Below are 16,640 nucleotides of genomic sequence, written 5' to 3'. Positions count from 1 at the left end.
AAAACATGAATGGCAGGTTAATGGAACACTCTAAACTGTCCCAAGGTGTGAGCGCGGATGGTTGTTTGTTAATGTGTGCCCTGCGATTGGCTGGCAACCGGTTCAGGGTGTCCCCCGCCTACTGCCCGATGATAACTGGGATCGGCTCCAGCAAACCCGCGACCCTCGTGAGGAAAAGCGGATTAGAAAATGGATGGATGGATATTGATGAACCAGGCTCACTATTGTTTGTCCATAAAGCTTTAAAACTAGAGTATACCGGACTAAACCTCTCCTGTAAACTTACCTCTTGAGCTGATCTTGTAATTAGAATTTTGTAGATTTATTTTTTATTTTATTTTATTTTTTCTTCATGTAAATCGAGTTTCAGTGTAGGATATCTGTTCAGACACCTTTGGTAGTTGTCTCCAACCATGCGTTTCTTGCTTGAATTAAAAACAACTTAGTTTGGTAGCTTGCATACTTGGCTGCTCTGTTTTCTTGTTTGTTTCTCGCCTCAAGCCAGAAGGTTAACTATTTTAGTTTACAACCCCCCCCCCTCCCCCCCCCCCCCCCGCCTTAGATCCAGCGTCAGGTTATATTGGTGATGTTGGGGAGTGTGTCGGTTGGAGGCCAGGTAATACATCACACACTCCGGGCGGTCTCCCTGGTTTGCTCCTCAATAATGAAGTTCATTCGTTAACTTCTCCCTCAAAGGCCAAGTTCCCCCGCTGCCCTTTTCAGCCGCCTTTGCATCTCTTACCGGAGTCACCCGACTAGCAGGGAAAAAAAAAAAACCCCACATGATTGTGCTTTTCCCCTTGAAAGGCCCAGAGGTTGCCGTTGCGGGGCATGAAGAATAAGCAGGTCCATTACCAATCCCTCATGCCTGGTTATGGGCATAATTATCACAGGGAGAATGACCCGCTCTGTTTGGTTTGCTGAGGAGGAGATGCACCTTCCTAATCACCTCCTACTTCCCTCCTGTCGTCCTCATGTCATGGTGATGGAGCTGTTTTTTTGTTTTTTTTTTCGGGACGGTTGGTGTGGCTCTTGCCAGTTCATTAGAATTCACGGGGTTCCACCTCCCCGCATAGCCGGGGCTAAGCCTCTCACACAGGCTGCCAGGCCTGCGATAATCTCCCCACCTTCTTCCCTTTTTCTCCCACCCTATTCCCCCTCTGTCCCCAAGGGCAACCTCGCACAAAAGAGCTCGGCAGCAATTCATTGTTAAATCTCATTCCGATTGATCTATTGAAATATTGTTCCACGGGATGTGCCACGGCACTCCAGCAGTGCCAGTGATCTCTTTTCACCGAGCGAGTAAACGGATTCTTTCCACGGAGTGACAACCTTTGTTGGATAACTCGATATGCGTATTGTTCAAGGCCGCGTTAATCAATGCGAGAGCCATTGCGGTGGATTGTAAACCCTTCTGTGTGCAGCTAAAGAGACCAAAGACAGAAAGAAATAGCCACAAGCCCAGGAATGGCACTCGCAAGTGTGCAGCCACTCGAACAAAACTGTGGGTGTAAATAATAAATGATTACCCGCAGGGGTCATTTCATGTAAAGCGGGCGTGTGAATTTCCTTTAACTTGGACCGGTCTACCCGCCACGGTGATTTTAATGCGAAAGCCTTCAATTCAATTGATTTGGAAATACCTGCGGCTCTCATGTTAGTGTTTACGCAGAAAAATACATTCAAACTCAGCACTATAAATATCTGTAAAACGAAAGGCTGCGGCCTTGTCAAGCATTCGCCGTCGTGTTGATTTTGATTATATGACGGTTGACAGTTTTGCACCGCGACCTATGCGCGAGCGATAAGCTTTCATATCGCACCCTTTCGACCCTTCTGTTCTATAAATATTGTGTGTGTGTGTGGGTGTGTGTGTGTGTATGAAAAATTCAAAGAGAGCGGAGCTGGGTTGCCCTATGGCGACTGCATGTAAAGGATGCATGGCGGCGTGTGGTTGCTGTGTCATCAGATGGGATCGCATGAAAAAAAAAACACTTATAGCTGCCACATCACTGAACACACGGCAAATCTCATTCAAACTTGATTCCACCATACACTCTTAAAACTTGCTGGGTTAAAAGTAACCCAAATTTGGGTGGAGCAGCTCATCCAACGTTGACTCGAAAAAGCACCCAGTCAATGCGAGTGTATACTGTATTTATCAAGCTCATTGGGTCGATAATTTTGATTATTTTGATTAATTGAAATTAGTCGACACCCTGGCGGTTGTTCTCCAGTGTGCCGCGAGACATTGGCAGGTGTGCCGCGGGAAAATAACCAATTTGTATGCCTGTGCGGTCTATCGCCCGGCAAAGTAATCGTGTCAGTATCCTTCCATACCGCGAGGGAGGAGCAACAGCTAGCCAATTGCCTTGTATTAAGACGAGAGATAAGCGAATTTGTGACACATGAATGCAGGACGACGGTGAAAAATAAAAATTCAAAAAACATTCAAAATGAAAGATTATAAAACACTTTTTTCTTTGTGTTTATTTGATACCAATCCAAGCTGTTATAACGTCATTCTTCAATTTAAAAAAACGGTTATAGTAACAATATAACACGTTCATTGTTAAAATAAGCTCTTTTTTCACATTTTCAGATAGTGGTGTTCCGCGAGATTTTTTTTCAATGAAAGAAAAGGCTCAAAAAAGTTTGAAAAACACTGTTCTAAATAATACCGATTTAATTCCCAACATTTTCTAAAAAGAAGAATCAACGTTCCCTTTTCTGGCACAATCCATAATAGGTGGACTGTCTGCCTAGACTGGGATTTAAACCTGATTCCCGTGCCCGAAGTCAGTTGCATTTCCTAAAAAAGGAGGAATTGAATTTATTTCAACTTTTGTGCACGAAAACGGAACCTCTTTCGCCCACACGTACCCAGCGAGTGGGTTCGGAAAATAAGCAAGCACATTATAGCGTGCCCAACATGTGCTCCTGCGGACTTATTCCATCATACTTCTCTCTTTTCACTGTGTATATTTTTCAGCGTGTTGTTTTTGTGATTTATTGAAGTCTTCCCACAAGCCCGCAGGAAATCGTTTGAAATGGCCCTAAATTGGTTTAGGATTGCGCAGTGTGGGCCGGTGCTATTATGGCCCTCATATTATACCCGACACTCCTTGGCATCTATATTAAATTGATCTGTATTGTTTTCGTGGAGTGCTTGCTGTGACTTGTTAATTCGAGCGCTGCTTCGGGCATGCCGGCGAGTTTGGAAACACCACGGTGGCTCCGTTTGGCGAATGCAAGCCTCTGGTCTTTTTATATAATTATCTCCTGCCAAGCTCTGGCACACGACCAGGAAGTCCATCACCGTTTATCCACAGAGGTCAAAGGTCGGAGAGCGCAACGACATGCAAACGACAAAGCTTTCTCCCGTCTCAGACGCCGGTTGTGCCGCGTGGCGAGCGAGCGTGTGCATGTGTGTGTAGCATGGCTACTGACAGACTGCTAATGAGGCTATTATCAGTACTGGTCCGCTCCTCCTCTCCGGGGGCGCCGGGCCGATGCCGCTGCGCCTCATCTCAATTGAATTCAATTCCACAAAGCTTGTTTACAAGAAGTACATTTGCGTGAATGAATCCAAGAGGAGGGAGACTCATCGCTCATGACTCGATAAATGGACGCGCAGACACTTAGCGTGCAAATGGGCGCTTCTCAAAAAGTACAGTCCAGGAGTGAGACATAAGAGCCCCAAAATAAACTTGTTCAAAACCAGGTCAAAATGATATATGTTTTATGTGAAACCTTCCTGCGCCGTGCGCTGAATAAATAAAGATAGTTCACTCAACCCTTTGTTCACAAGAGATTGTTGAATGTCACCGTGTACTTCATTGTGTCATTTTGGAGCACCTCGTACCTGAGCACCAAGTACTGAGAACTCAAATAACAAAAATATTTGTCATTTTTTTTACGCTCGAACAGCTTCACTACCTTTACAAGATATTCAGTCGAAAAACTGGTACGAATGGCCAAGTGTACATAGAAAATGAACTCTGATTGGTGAACAATGGCCGTCATTCAACTCATCTCAACTGTATTTATAGAGCACTTTAAAACAACCGTCGCAGTACACAAAGTGCTGTACATGGAGCAAATATCATATATACAACATTAAAAGAAAAAATGAATAACAAAGACAGTATAAAGCACCAAACAGTAAGACTAAGATCAAGTCTGAGTCAGGCCGTGTCAAATGCCATCGAATGCAAATGAGTTTTGAGACGAGTTTGAAAGATGCTGCGTGGGGCAGGGTTGGACCATCCGGTTGGACCATACCGTCAACTAAGCGTCCATGTTTCATGCTCAAGAGCGTGAAGAACAAATCGATTGTTGACTTGACAGTAGTAGATCATAAATATGACATCCATCCATCCTGTACCCTTAAATGAATAAACAGGAAACAACTGAGCCCAAGGAAAAACAACCAATCGGAGACAATGTAACTCACAAGGTGTCAGTCAACCTCTAAATAAAACTTAATGTACCTCAAACTAAATTTTTTTTAAACATGAATTGTCACACAAGTGTAAAAAGAAGTGAATTATCCAAAATGTAAAAAAGAAAAAAAAAGACAAAGACCTTAACGCAGATAAGAAGTGACACGGATGGCAATGAATGTCTTATTGTTTTAAATGTGAGTCTGCTTATATGATGATATCCATATCCAGTCCTCAAGAGCCCCTATCCAGCCTGAGGTGCCCAAATCTCAAAGACTGGATTTGGGCACCCCTGATGTAAAGTCGATGCTTTCATGTTGATGAAACTGACGTCTGGTGAGGCATGCCGACCAGGTGTCATGTCAAGCTTTGTGGGACTTGAGAGGGCAACTCTTTGCAAAAATGACACTTAAAGTCTTAATTGTACGATTTTGGGGATGTTCCACTGCAGTCTAGTCTTCTGAAAATAAGATTACACAAAGATTATAAAATAATGTCATGAACGATGGTATTTCTTTTCAGTTTTTTTCACGTGCTAGTATAGTTATAACTACACCATGCAATCCTGTTGCTGGGCAGACTTTGTCTCATCATGTACTAATTTCTCACGAGAATAGTTAGTTTGTGGGCAAATAAGATTCCCCCGCCCACCCCATTGTGCCAGAGCAAACGTCAGCACGGGCCATAACAGCTTTCTTAGTCGTATCTTCTTAAAGTGGTTTACCATTTCAGTCGCCTACCAGCGTGTGTGGTCACAAACAGGAAGTGGGCTAATGTCTAGTAAGCTGTACATACACTCAGCGGCTATAACATTCGGTACACCTAAGATCTGATGAAATAATTCTGCCTTCCACCCCCCCCCCCCCCCAACCCCCCATGATGAGAATAACACTCAGCTTTGCTTTGACGTGAATGCGGTCAGCTCATGCGCAATGACTGAGAGATCGCAGTAATGTGTTAACAACACCACATTACTGCCGGCAGACCATCAGGTCCTTGAGAGGTTAATCAATGCTCTAATGAACATGTATAAGCAGCTTATTGGCATTCTGTCACAAGCAATGTGAAGCAGTCAGGGAAGAATGTGGTTAACAGCAAATGTTAGCTGGAAGAAAAAAATAAAAAAACTTTCCTAGGGGGGATCAGGCATTGATGTGCATTTTCAGGACTTGTCATCTAACCTTTAGAGGGAATTCAATGACATGCACTCATACTTGAAAATGTACAATTCTAGCATTACAAGTTTGATTTTCAAACCCAAAAAGGGAATCTCTTTCTTTATTGATATTGATTGACATGCAGTATGCTTATATGGCATTTTATTGTCAAAGGTTTGAAATCTCCACTTGGTTGGACAATTACACTCTGGGGCCCTGTTTTGGTAGGCAATTTTGGTTGAGTCAAGTGCGTTTGGGATCTCGACGCGGGGGCATCTTAATAGCATCGTTCTGACCACACGGCATAACTGTTGGGTGGGCATCAGACACATTTGTACAATCATGGCTGCAAAAAAGGCGGTCTCCAATTGCCCACGTGACAAAGGTGACCGACTACATCATCTTCATTCCGCAAGGGGAGCGCTTGCAGTTTACCTGCCTATGCCATACATGGACTCCAGCGACTCTATTTCCGCTTCCTTGATGTCAAGTATGGCATACTCGGGCGTACTGAGCTCCGACCGCCCTGATTTTAATGCAAATTTCAAAATGCCCCATTATTCCTAATTCTCCCTCTGCAAAGTCTAGCAAAATACCAAAAGACAGAAAACTCCACCAAAGTGCACATTAAGACTGTGCTGGGAGCAAAAATAGGTCCCTCGATGTTTTTATTGAATTTTGTGTTATGAGACACGAGACGCTGACACATGTGCAAAATTGTGGTGGTTTGGAAAGCTCTGTTTCTATCTACTGGTGGTAAAAAAAATGCTACATTATGTATTATTTTAACAACCCAACCGCAAAAAATAATAAGAATTTTAGTCATTTAGTCATTATTCAAAATTTAAACAATTTGTACTGAATAATGACCGAATGCTGGCAGAAATTAAAAAGTGGAAAATCAGACAGTGAATGTAGTTGCACGTACAGTATGGTTGTGCCATCTCTTCCTGTTCATGTCGTGCAGTTGCGTGTTTGGGCAGATGAGGAAAATTTGGAAGATATGAGATGAAATTACATTGCTGTTGTTTACAAGCGTTCATTTCGAATATTTTGGTCCAGATGTGTCAAAAGAAAGCTCATCGCTCGGCGCTAAGCTACTGCGGTGGTTTCCAGGAAGACTGTGATAGAAGAGGCACTTTGAAAAGCAACCACAGATCTTGGCAGCGGCAGTTAGCGTATTTCCACTCATCGGGTGAAGATTTTGCCTCGGTGAAAATGAGACGACCTCAGCATCTCTGACGTTTTCAATACTTCACTAGCGGCTGATTACTTTCTGTCCGAGGCATGCTTCGATTGATGCTATCAGGTTCAGCATGATATTTTGTTCATTAGATGCGGCGCAATAAGAGACCATTGTTGACACAACGTGAGTTAATATGTTGAGAGTCCCTAATGGATCACGGGGGGTCCTAATGAAACGTTGTCATGGAAAGATTTATGTCACAACTGCTGTTGAGTGCTCATTTCCATATTGTATATGGTTAGGCATACCTTTATTCAATTATTAGGACACGGTTGAAGGCGTCAAATGAATAATAAATACATTTAGAATTTAAAATGGGGAATAAATAAATATTCAAATCGTCTGTAGCAATTGCATAGTTAATGTGCAATTCAGTCCCGGTGGTGGCATCATCATTCTCTCGCAAATATACAGCAACGCAGTCATGTTGTTCACGTCAGACACATCTAAAGAGAATGTGAAATGAGCCTTCACGATCTCCAAATTTGAAATATTCATGGTGTAAACAAATATATATCGATAGTTTTGTTTAGATCTCCTCCTCTTTTATTTCTCTCCATTTTCAGATTTGAAATATTGTAGCGTGTGAAAGCGAAGCCTCGCGCTGTTTGTCTTGAGATGATACGAGAAGCAGCTTGTTCGGGGAAATGCCAAATGCAACGTGGTTATTGGCCAAGGCTGGATTGCACTAAAACCAGAATATTGTATCAGAGGGAGGCAGCTGGCTACGAGTCAGAACAGATTATCATACGAGGATGAGCGAAGAGGAGGGGGGTTGGCAGTGGGGGGTAATATGGAAGGAGAGAGAACGGCAGAGACGGGGACGGAAAGCAGGGGGCGAGAGCGAGGCGAAGAAATCCTTGCGTGAAACTCATCGCCTGTTCGCTGTGGGGCGGTGGGTGCGGGAGGGGGGGGGGGGGTAATCATCCCAACCCTTTCGCCCCTTCTACACCTGTCAAAATTGAGTGTGTGAGATCTGTCACTATGTGTGTTGGATGAGGCTCCGGAGAGGTCAGAGAAAGAAGCAGCAATGTGGCTCCACTCATCTTCTTCTCAACTCCGCTGGCAGACATCCGGCCCCCACACTGATCACTCATAGAGAGAAATTAGACATCCCCTCTTATCCATCTTCTCCTCTTTTTTTGCTTCAGATGCCTCTCTTTCCCTCTCCTCTCATCCCTGTCTAGCAATTTGTCCCCTTTTTTTTTTTTTTTTACTTCACTTTATACTTGACATTGCACCAAAAGTGTGAACCGGTGTCTGCTAGTTTTGACTGCAAAGATAAGAGCTCACTTGGATGGGGTGGGGGGGGCGCAAGGGTTGCTGTGTCTAGCAGAGGCGGGCACGCTCGACTGCAATCAGCGGGAAGGCGGCCAAGCTTCCCTGCCTGAGCTCTCAGCGCCCCTACTGGCTGCACGCTGTGCCAATCAAAGGCGAGAGTGGAGAGGAGGGGAGGGGAACGGAGGGGGGGGGGGGGGGGGGGGCGGCGAAGACGGGGACGGGGGAGGAGTCAGAGTGGAGCGCTGATGTCACAGTCACATGGATTCTGGTGTGGTCATGCTCCAAGGCTGAGAAGCAGAGAGCTGTGCTGGCCAGCTACTGCTGAAACAGCAGTGTAAGGGGCTTTGCGCGGGGCGATAGTTGTTCTCTTATGGACCCGAAGCTTAATGATGTATTTTGTGATTTCAGCTATGAAAGGTAAGAAGGAGCAACAACAACAACAACAAAACAACAACAACAACAAAAAAACAATGCATGCTTGTGCGGGCAGCCTGAGTAACAAGTACAGCGTCGCTATTCAGAGGCTGCCAACTCTTTGCATTTCATTTGCAAGGCATGAGTGACAGATCGAGAGAGAGAGGGCGGAAATGTATTACGTTGCTTAAGAATGCATGCAAGTAAATGATGCTTTCTAAAATGTGTATTATGATTTGTATTTTCTGCATGATATTTTGTTTGTTGAGATATTTAAATCTCCGAAATTTTTTTTTTACAAGTTACACATGACAGTTTGTCCTTTTTTGGACTTTTGATGATTTATTTTTGGAGTGGTAGTGTGCACGCGGCTTTCCTTTTTGCACACTTCTTAATCCCGTTGTTCCAGTCCAGAGGACGTGTCAGTTGTGCAGAGGAGGATGTGCGTGGCTGCGTTGAACGTGGGGTCGCAGACAGGCGACTGCCAGACGATGGGATTGTTTGATGGAGGTGTAATGGGTCTGCATGTGCATGTGCAATAACGATGCGTGAATGTGAGTGCTCCACTGACCTATTTTTTGGGGGTGGATGGGGGGGGGGGGGTGTAGTCGGGTTTACATGTGTGGCCATGAGACCCTGACTGGGTCCTCCCCCGTCTGTGTGATGATGATCTAGAATGCCAAATCCCAAGTCTTCCACCCCCTCCATTATACAGACAAAAGTATGCACACACACACACTCATTGGCAGGGGCAGACAGTGAAAGTGTAGTCATACATAGAGTGCAGCACGCACTTTTCTCATGCATGGCTTGGCACGCACACACACACGCACACTTGATTGTCCATATGAGCATGCGCCTCGCACATTTGAATCCAGTCTTGATTCTTCAGTGCAGACAAATGTTCGGACTCATATGCAGACATGCTCACGTGCGCACGTGATGCAAATGGCTTGAATAACAAGTCATGAGGGACCAAAGAGCTGTCGTTTGGCATTAAATGCAAAACGAAATGATCCAAACCATAATGTCGTGTGGCGTTGACAGCTTTTTTTTTTCTTTTTTGCTTTCCACCTGTCAATGTTTTTTTTTTTTTTGGCTTCAGAAAAGTCCATTACACGAAAAACACTCAACACAGAAATAGTCCCTACGTCTGTGCGAATGATTGACAACAAGTTTTTATTTGTGTGTTTGCAACGTGATTCGCACTGCATGTGATGAATTTAGAAGTCAAGCTTGTGGCCATTGTTGTGTCTGTTTTGATCAAAATTGTGTCGTGTGCCACGTTTGGTCTTAATTGTACGAATGACCATCGACACGGTGTCATCGATATTCAATTTAGAACGAAGCACATAATGTTTTAATCTCGCATTTGATTACATCTTGGACTATGTTGGTCGCACCCACGCAAACATTTGTCGGTTCCGATGAAGTGCATTTATTTGAGCGTTATATCATACCCTTTCTGTATGATTTAGGAAGTGGCAAAAAGTTCTCTATATCATACGTCTTTAGCGACCCGATGAACTATTGGGAGTGAAAAGTGCACCGCCTGTAGTGTTTATATTTTTCTTGTTATAGTTCACCGATTATTTGACGATTTGACGATGTTAATGGTCAACTGCAAGAGCGGCACCATACGATAGGAGACACTTTTGTGTGGCTGTGCACCCTCCCGGGCCTTCCCTTCATGTCTCCTCTGCCTCCCTTTTCCCCACCACTGTCTCTCAAGTACCTAATTACCTATAATGGAAACATCCCTCTCATTACCCCATGCAAATGAGGCAGCCTACTCAGCACAATTAAAATGAAAAACCCAGTTACATCATTAAAGAAAAGTTCTTTGATGTGCTTATTGACAGAAAAGTACTTTTTTAAAAGAAAAGTTGAACCTTTCTTTCCAGTTAACCCCTTCATCATTAGCGCAGTGAGAGAAATCTATCGCTGCCTTTTTTTTTTTTCCCAAACGAGTACAGACTGTGCATGAATATGCGATTGAGTGTGAGTGTCTACTAGACTGTAAAAAAAAGTCCGGCGAGAGAAGGAAAAGCCAAATGTCTCGTGATTGGTGCTTTGAGGTCACGTTATTGCGGCTGTTCATATTTGCTGTTGATTTGTCTCTCTCCATTAGCGGCCCATTGCAAAGCTGTAGGCCCTCACACATTAAAGCAGAGGTTAACAAGATTGGCTATTATCCACTTAGAGCCTCAGGATGGAGAGAGCCAGAGGAAAAATGGCCACAGATTAAGGTGAAGGCAAATATAGCACAAGTTACCCGAAAAGGATTTAAAATAAATACATGATAAAAGGAGGGGTAATTTATCGAAGCGTTCTTGCATGCCTCTGGTTAGGTTGTCAAAAGATGACGTTTAAAAGACAGACATGCATAAAACTGTAAATCCATTTAAAAATAGAAATAAAAAAGATCTTAATTCCTGCTCTGCCCATGGCTTAAATTTCCTCATCTGACCCAAATTACCAAGATAATATCAGTGCAGAAGAGAGACAAAAATCAGCCTGACAAGACTGAGCGTGCGTGCCATCGTGCTTTCCATCGCCGCTCAGCCGTCGCAGGAAGTGCAATGGCGTCCCTGGGAGTTATTAACGTGTGCGAGGTGTGCCAGTCGGTGAGACGCGCATGCCGGCCCCACTGCTTTCCTGGCTGGTTAATGGGATATTGACTGACCATTGTGAGCATGGATTTTTTGATTTGGCTCTATGATAGAGTAGAGGGAGGATAGCAGTCCCCACATATATACTGTATATATTTTTTTCTTTTTTTTTCAAGCCATAAATCGAGTCTGCACCATACGTCCTTCTTATATCCTTCTCCTCTCTTCCCTTATAGCAACGTCCTGTCATGTAGCATTTAACTGCTGACACGCTACTTCCTCTGTCAGCATTGCTTAGATCATCATTTACCACAGATATGGTATTAAAGATAATGTTTACTCATCTCCTTTTCGAGGCCGGTCCTTCTTACGACCACAGTCTTACAAAATAAACAAACAAACAAAGAATTATATAAATACATAAATAAGAAGGAAAAAAAGAAAATGCCAAAATGGATAGGTCCACCGTGGTGCTCATTGAACTGACGTCGATACATTCACACACATCTCGTTTGACATCGTGGTTCGATTTTCGAGGTACTTTATTGATCCCAAAGAAAATATTCAGAATATTCAAATATTCAATTACAAACAGTGCAACGTTAGGGGCGTTCGACTTTCGGGTTCCGATGCAATTCTCATTAATGTAAATGATAGTGATTTATTTGTGGCTTTTCTGCTCACCGCCATGCATAGTCCTGTAGGGGAAGATTAATGGCAGGGCTAAATTGTTTCCCTTCCCTATTTGCACCCGTTTGCCCTCATAAGCATTCAGCTTAGAAGTTGTTGTTATCGTGAAGTTGCCCGCCTCCCCTTTTTTTTTTTTTTATTCTGCGTTTTGTATCATGTTTCCCCTCTGTGGAACCTCCAGAGGGCCGTGTGTCCATAGGTGTTTTTCAAGTTGCATCAAAGAGGAAATGGGGAGGAAAAAGCGTTATTGATTTTGCGTTTTGTCTGACTCAAACACAAGAGGATGTTAAAAGCACATAAGGCGTCGAGGTGTTGAGTGTGTCAAGCCATCGGGAGACGCCAACGGGGGGGATGCGGGAGAAACCGCAAAAGGCGGAAGGTGAGTAGCAACTCCAGACTATGTTAATGCATGCGTCCCAAGAGTCGGCGGCTCGCTCCTCTGGCTCCTATCATTCGCCGGGTCTGTTCTTATTGGCAGAGTCAATAAGGGCTTTTATTGTGAGAAACAAACCTCCGATGCTTCCTGAGATGTGTGAGTCCTCAGACCGTTGGCCTGCTTCTCTTTTGAAACGTTGTAATCAGATCTCATGCTGGCAGCGCAGATGAGAAGGAGCATTGTGAATGACTTTTATTGCCTCGGTCTCTTCACGTGTCCACCCAGCGGAGGTGTGGTGAGCCCGGAGCCTGTTTAGCCGCATTTCCACCAAATAGCCGCGAATGTTCGTGAAGCACCTTCATTGCACGTATAGGAAGAAAGTTCAATTCCGAACATGAGATATTTTGATTCCCCTTCAGTTGTACGTGATCCCAAAATATCCGATTCATTATATTTTTCAATAGCACTGTCTGGATGTGCTGTTTTTTGCTGCTTTAGTCTCCAATAGACGCTCTTGTCCATTGAGTGGTCATCAGAGCCTCTCACGTTAAAAATAGAATCTAGTGAAGAAGAAAACACGTGTCCTGAAAAATACTGTTCCGAGGTGGATTCAAAGCAGCACTTCCTGTTTCACCCGACTGAACCACATTGTGTTTATTTTCTTTGTTTAATTTCTTGGAGAATTATACGCTTGCAGTTTTGGCCACTTGAATGCACTATTTACATAGTCAGATCAAGGATGAGAACTTTCACGTGTTGGCCCGAGTCGTGGCTCCTTGCTACGGAAGCAGGGACCAGAATAAGTCCGCCATTCTGTCTCGGTTTTTAGTCATGTTCAGAACCGTTGTCTGATCTGATGTAATTTGCATTTTGACTGCGGGACGTGTAAATCGTACGCCATCTTTTGCAGTTTGACTTCCTCTCTGTTGCAAACAACTGCATTTGTGGCACAGTTCATTTTCTTCTTACATTTGACTATAACATGAACGTGACGCCATTCCTAACGTACTGTACCGTACTACCACGAGCGGTACACATATGGAAGGGTGCCGAAGTGAGACGTGTGACTCGGTTTTAGTTGTCGTCATCCAAATGGGAAAAAAAAAACTTAACGTCTTGGTGGTTTGGCATCCCCAAGCCAACTCAGCACAGTGGCACATGGCACATTGCAGACCATTGACATCACAAGATGGCGCCAACACTGGCCGAGAGGAAAGTACTAACTGGTGTCAAGGACGTACGTATCTAGAAGTGATACATCTCGACTCCTCCGAGGTCTTTGTAGGCCGGGGAGGAACTAAGTTTAGCCTGGGGTGTTAGCAAAAGACGTTCGTCTTTGTCGCTCGACTGAGTGGCTCTGCAGCTGCTCAAATTGACAAATGACAGGTTTAGTCACGAGTTATTTGGGATCATAGTTTGGAGTATATTTACAGTTTAAGGATTTAATATGGCGGCCCGGTGGTCCAGTGGTTAGCGCGTCGACCTCACAGTGCAAAGGCACTGGGTTCAATTCCAGCTCCGGCCTCCCTGTGTGGGTTTTCTGCGGGTACTCCGGTTTCCTCCCACATTCCAAAAATATGGATGGCAGGCTGATTGAACGCTCTAAATTGTCCTTAGGTGTGAGTGTGAGCGCGGATGGTTGTTTGTCAATGTGTGCCCTGCGATTGGCTGGCAACCGGTTCAGGGTGTCCCCCGCCTACTGCCCGAAGACGGCTGGGATAGGCTCCTAAAATCAGTTTGTGTTGTTCCCTAAGTTCAACTCTTGGAGCCAACGTGACTGTTCAAGAGGTGTCACTCGTTTGGTTGACTCAGCGGCAAGATGTTGGAAACACGGTGGTCAAGCTCTCGCCCTTGAAGCGCTCGTCCGTCCCTGCTTCCGTTTGAAAAGAAAAGACTGTGCGTCGTGACAGCCCTGTCAGAAGTGCAGTGCTAGAATGCTGTCGAGTTCGGGGCGTGAGGAAAGGTCATAGGTCACGACATACAAAGTCACCCTCTCCTCCGCTCTGTGGAGACGGACTGCTGCATCTGGGGACCCTGGCAGGGAGGAAAGGATGAAAAATGAGAAGTGCATGGAATTCCGATGAGCCGAGGGCGCGGGCGGAGCTGTAACAAAGGTCGTCGCTACGTGGGCAGTACCATTTTATTACAAAAGGGGGGAGGGGGGTGCGAGGGCTGTTTGATTATAAATCCCATAATAAGCCACTGGGGTTGCTTCTTGTCCAACATTATCAGATGGTGGTTCTGTTTTAATAGCGGCGAAACAATCCAAACTTTGTGACACCTTGCTTAGCTTCACTCACAGTGCCCATGCGCTGGCTGACAAGTTGAAGCTCCCGCTCAAGGTTAGCATCACATAGGCGCTCGCCGTCCCAAACAAAAATGCATTAAAAGAAACGCTGTCATCATGAAAAACAAAGAAAAATAGCCTTGCCGGAACAGTCTGTTCAAGATTGATTTTTATGCTCATGCATGCATTTGAAATGGAAGAAATGCTGTTTCAGTGCTAATTACCAAAGATGAAAGGAGAAAGAATGTGCAAGGCAATGTGCTTTGTTGAAAGGCACTGCACATGGCCGTTTCGGGGACATGGCACTTTAATGAAATCCAGCCCTGTTTACCAACTTCAGGAGTGTGCCAAGTGATACTTTGAAACTGTTTTCTTGGAAGGAGTGTTCAGGAGAATAGCGTGCAGGGAAAGGTGACAGCAGGCCAGTCACCAGTGTCCAATATCGATTCAGTCTTTTTGAACAAGTTGCGGAGGCACTATCACAACTGGAACGGGCCCCAAACATTTGAAGTGTTATCTGATCATTTTCAAAGCGTCCGTAACGTACGTGGTGGACGGACACTAGCCCAGGGCCATCGAGCAGCTTCTTCTTTGGGTCGGCAGGTGACTTGACTCTCAAAATCTTTTCTTGCGCACTCACAACATGCCGGTGTCGGCTGAGGTTTGCTTCCTGATTTTTTTTTTTTAATCTATCCAATTCATTTGCTGTTGATATTAACCACGTGTCTTTCGCGATACATATTGACATTGAATTATCACCCAACCCTCGCCTAAGCTAAAGTTTGAACTCAGGGAGTCCACCCAGCCAACGACATTCTAATCTAGTTGATTAGCTTTGGGTTGAATTTAAAGCAACCAAATAGCCTCCGCTACCTGAATGCTAACATACAATTAGAAACTCTCCAGGCATTTGGGCAAACAATTAGCATTATGTGGTGGTTTGTTACCCTTTAAGCAACGGATGTCTGAACACGCACATACACACACACACACACACACACACACACACACACACACACACACATCACAGTTCAATACTCGCAGGTCTATATTCTTAAGCTTCTGCAAAGAACGACTAATATTAGTGTCGCACTGATAAGCTGAGACGATTTGAGACAAATCAATAAACAATATGTCCGTATATCTGTCTTTAAATGGCCCCCAGCTGGATAAAGATTGAGAAGAGCAAATGAAGAAAGTGTGTTATGAAACGGTTTCTTTTTAATTCTCTTTAATGATGTCCTTCCTCCATGTTTTCATAAAGCATAACATCGTAGCTCGCTGTTTTTCTCCGTCGTATCTCAAGGCACCGCTGCAGGATCGATAGCAGTCGTTGACAATCAATTTGTTGATGAGGCCTGTTGAGTTTGAGACAAATGTGAGTTCCCCAGCAGGGAGGCAAAAGGGGTTAACTTGTCTATGGAGAGCTCCTTGACCTATCTGAGATGAGCTCCCCGCCCCCAGCTTGCAATGTGGAATATCTGATTGCTGATTATGAGTTTATTCCCCATCATGCTGAGCCTTTTGCACGTCAGGATCCATCCCTTCCCGGCTGAACTGATTAAGGAGCTGGAGACGGTGCTCCAGCTCTCAGCGATTGCTCAAAGACTCCAAAAGGCTGGTAATCCGGAGTGCAGCTGGCAATCACCCACCACCGTTTCCTTTGAGTGGGGTGCGGTGGGGGGGAGGCTTGTGTTGTGTTGTTGTTTTTCAAGTTGCTGTTTTTTTTTTGGGGGGGGGGGGGGCTTATTGTTGTCTTTGCTCCCCCGGGCTTTCTCATTTCTCGAATAAGAGCTTTCTTCGTGCTGAGCGCGGGTCCTCGTCAAGCGGGCCACTCAGCACAGCCTGGTCCAGCCTAGACTACAAGCGTGTCAGCAAAGAGAGTCTCGGGATGTGCTTATATGATCGCTCTCTAAGAGAAGCCTAATTTGGGCAAATAGGAGCTTGATGTTAAAAAAAAAAATTTTAAAAAAAGCTTAGCTCATTTTCAAAGCTCCCTGAATCCAACACGCGGGACAAAAGCATCAGTTAAATTGAAGGAAATAGCTCTGCAGTTGCTCGAAAAATGTATCCTTATGTAAACTTTTTCGGGCTTATGTGCTGTTAAATGGATTTGTGTCAACGGGAAACAC

At 44.6% G+C, this 16,640-nt stretch overlaps 1 protein-coding gene across 2 annotated transcripts in view; it reads left to right on the top strand.

Moving 5' to 3' along the window:
* The window catches only part of roraa (RAR-related orphan receptor A, paralog a), a 210,224-nt gene that overhangs the window by 149,056 nt on the left and 44,528 nt on the right, over positions 1–16,640 (top strand). The window contains exon 1 of one of the 2 annotated variants that reach the window (XM_086108488.1): positions 8,385–8,546. The exons of the other annotated variant lie outside the window; for it this stretch is intronic. Within the exon in view, the coding sequence (XP_085964614.1) occupies positions 8,516–8,546 (31 nt within the window). The 5' untranslated portion in view covers positions 8,385–8,515. Of the gene's footprint in view, positions 1–8,384; positions 8,547–16,640 lie in introns of those variants that run through there. 2 annotated transcript variants of the gene reach the window in all.

The sequence above is a fragment of the Hippocampus guttulatus genome, chromosome 4 (assembly GCF_054856545.1).
Source record: "Hippocampus guttulatus isolate MCC_2025c chromosome 4, RoL_Hgut_1.0, whole genome shotgun sequence".
Taxonomy (NCBI): domain Eukaryota; kingdom Metazoa; phylum Chordata; class Actinopteri; order Syngnathiformes; family Syngnathidae; genus Hippocampus; species Hippocampus guttulatus.
This window is presented reverse-complemented; position numbering and strand designations above follow the sequence as displayed.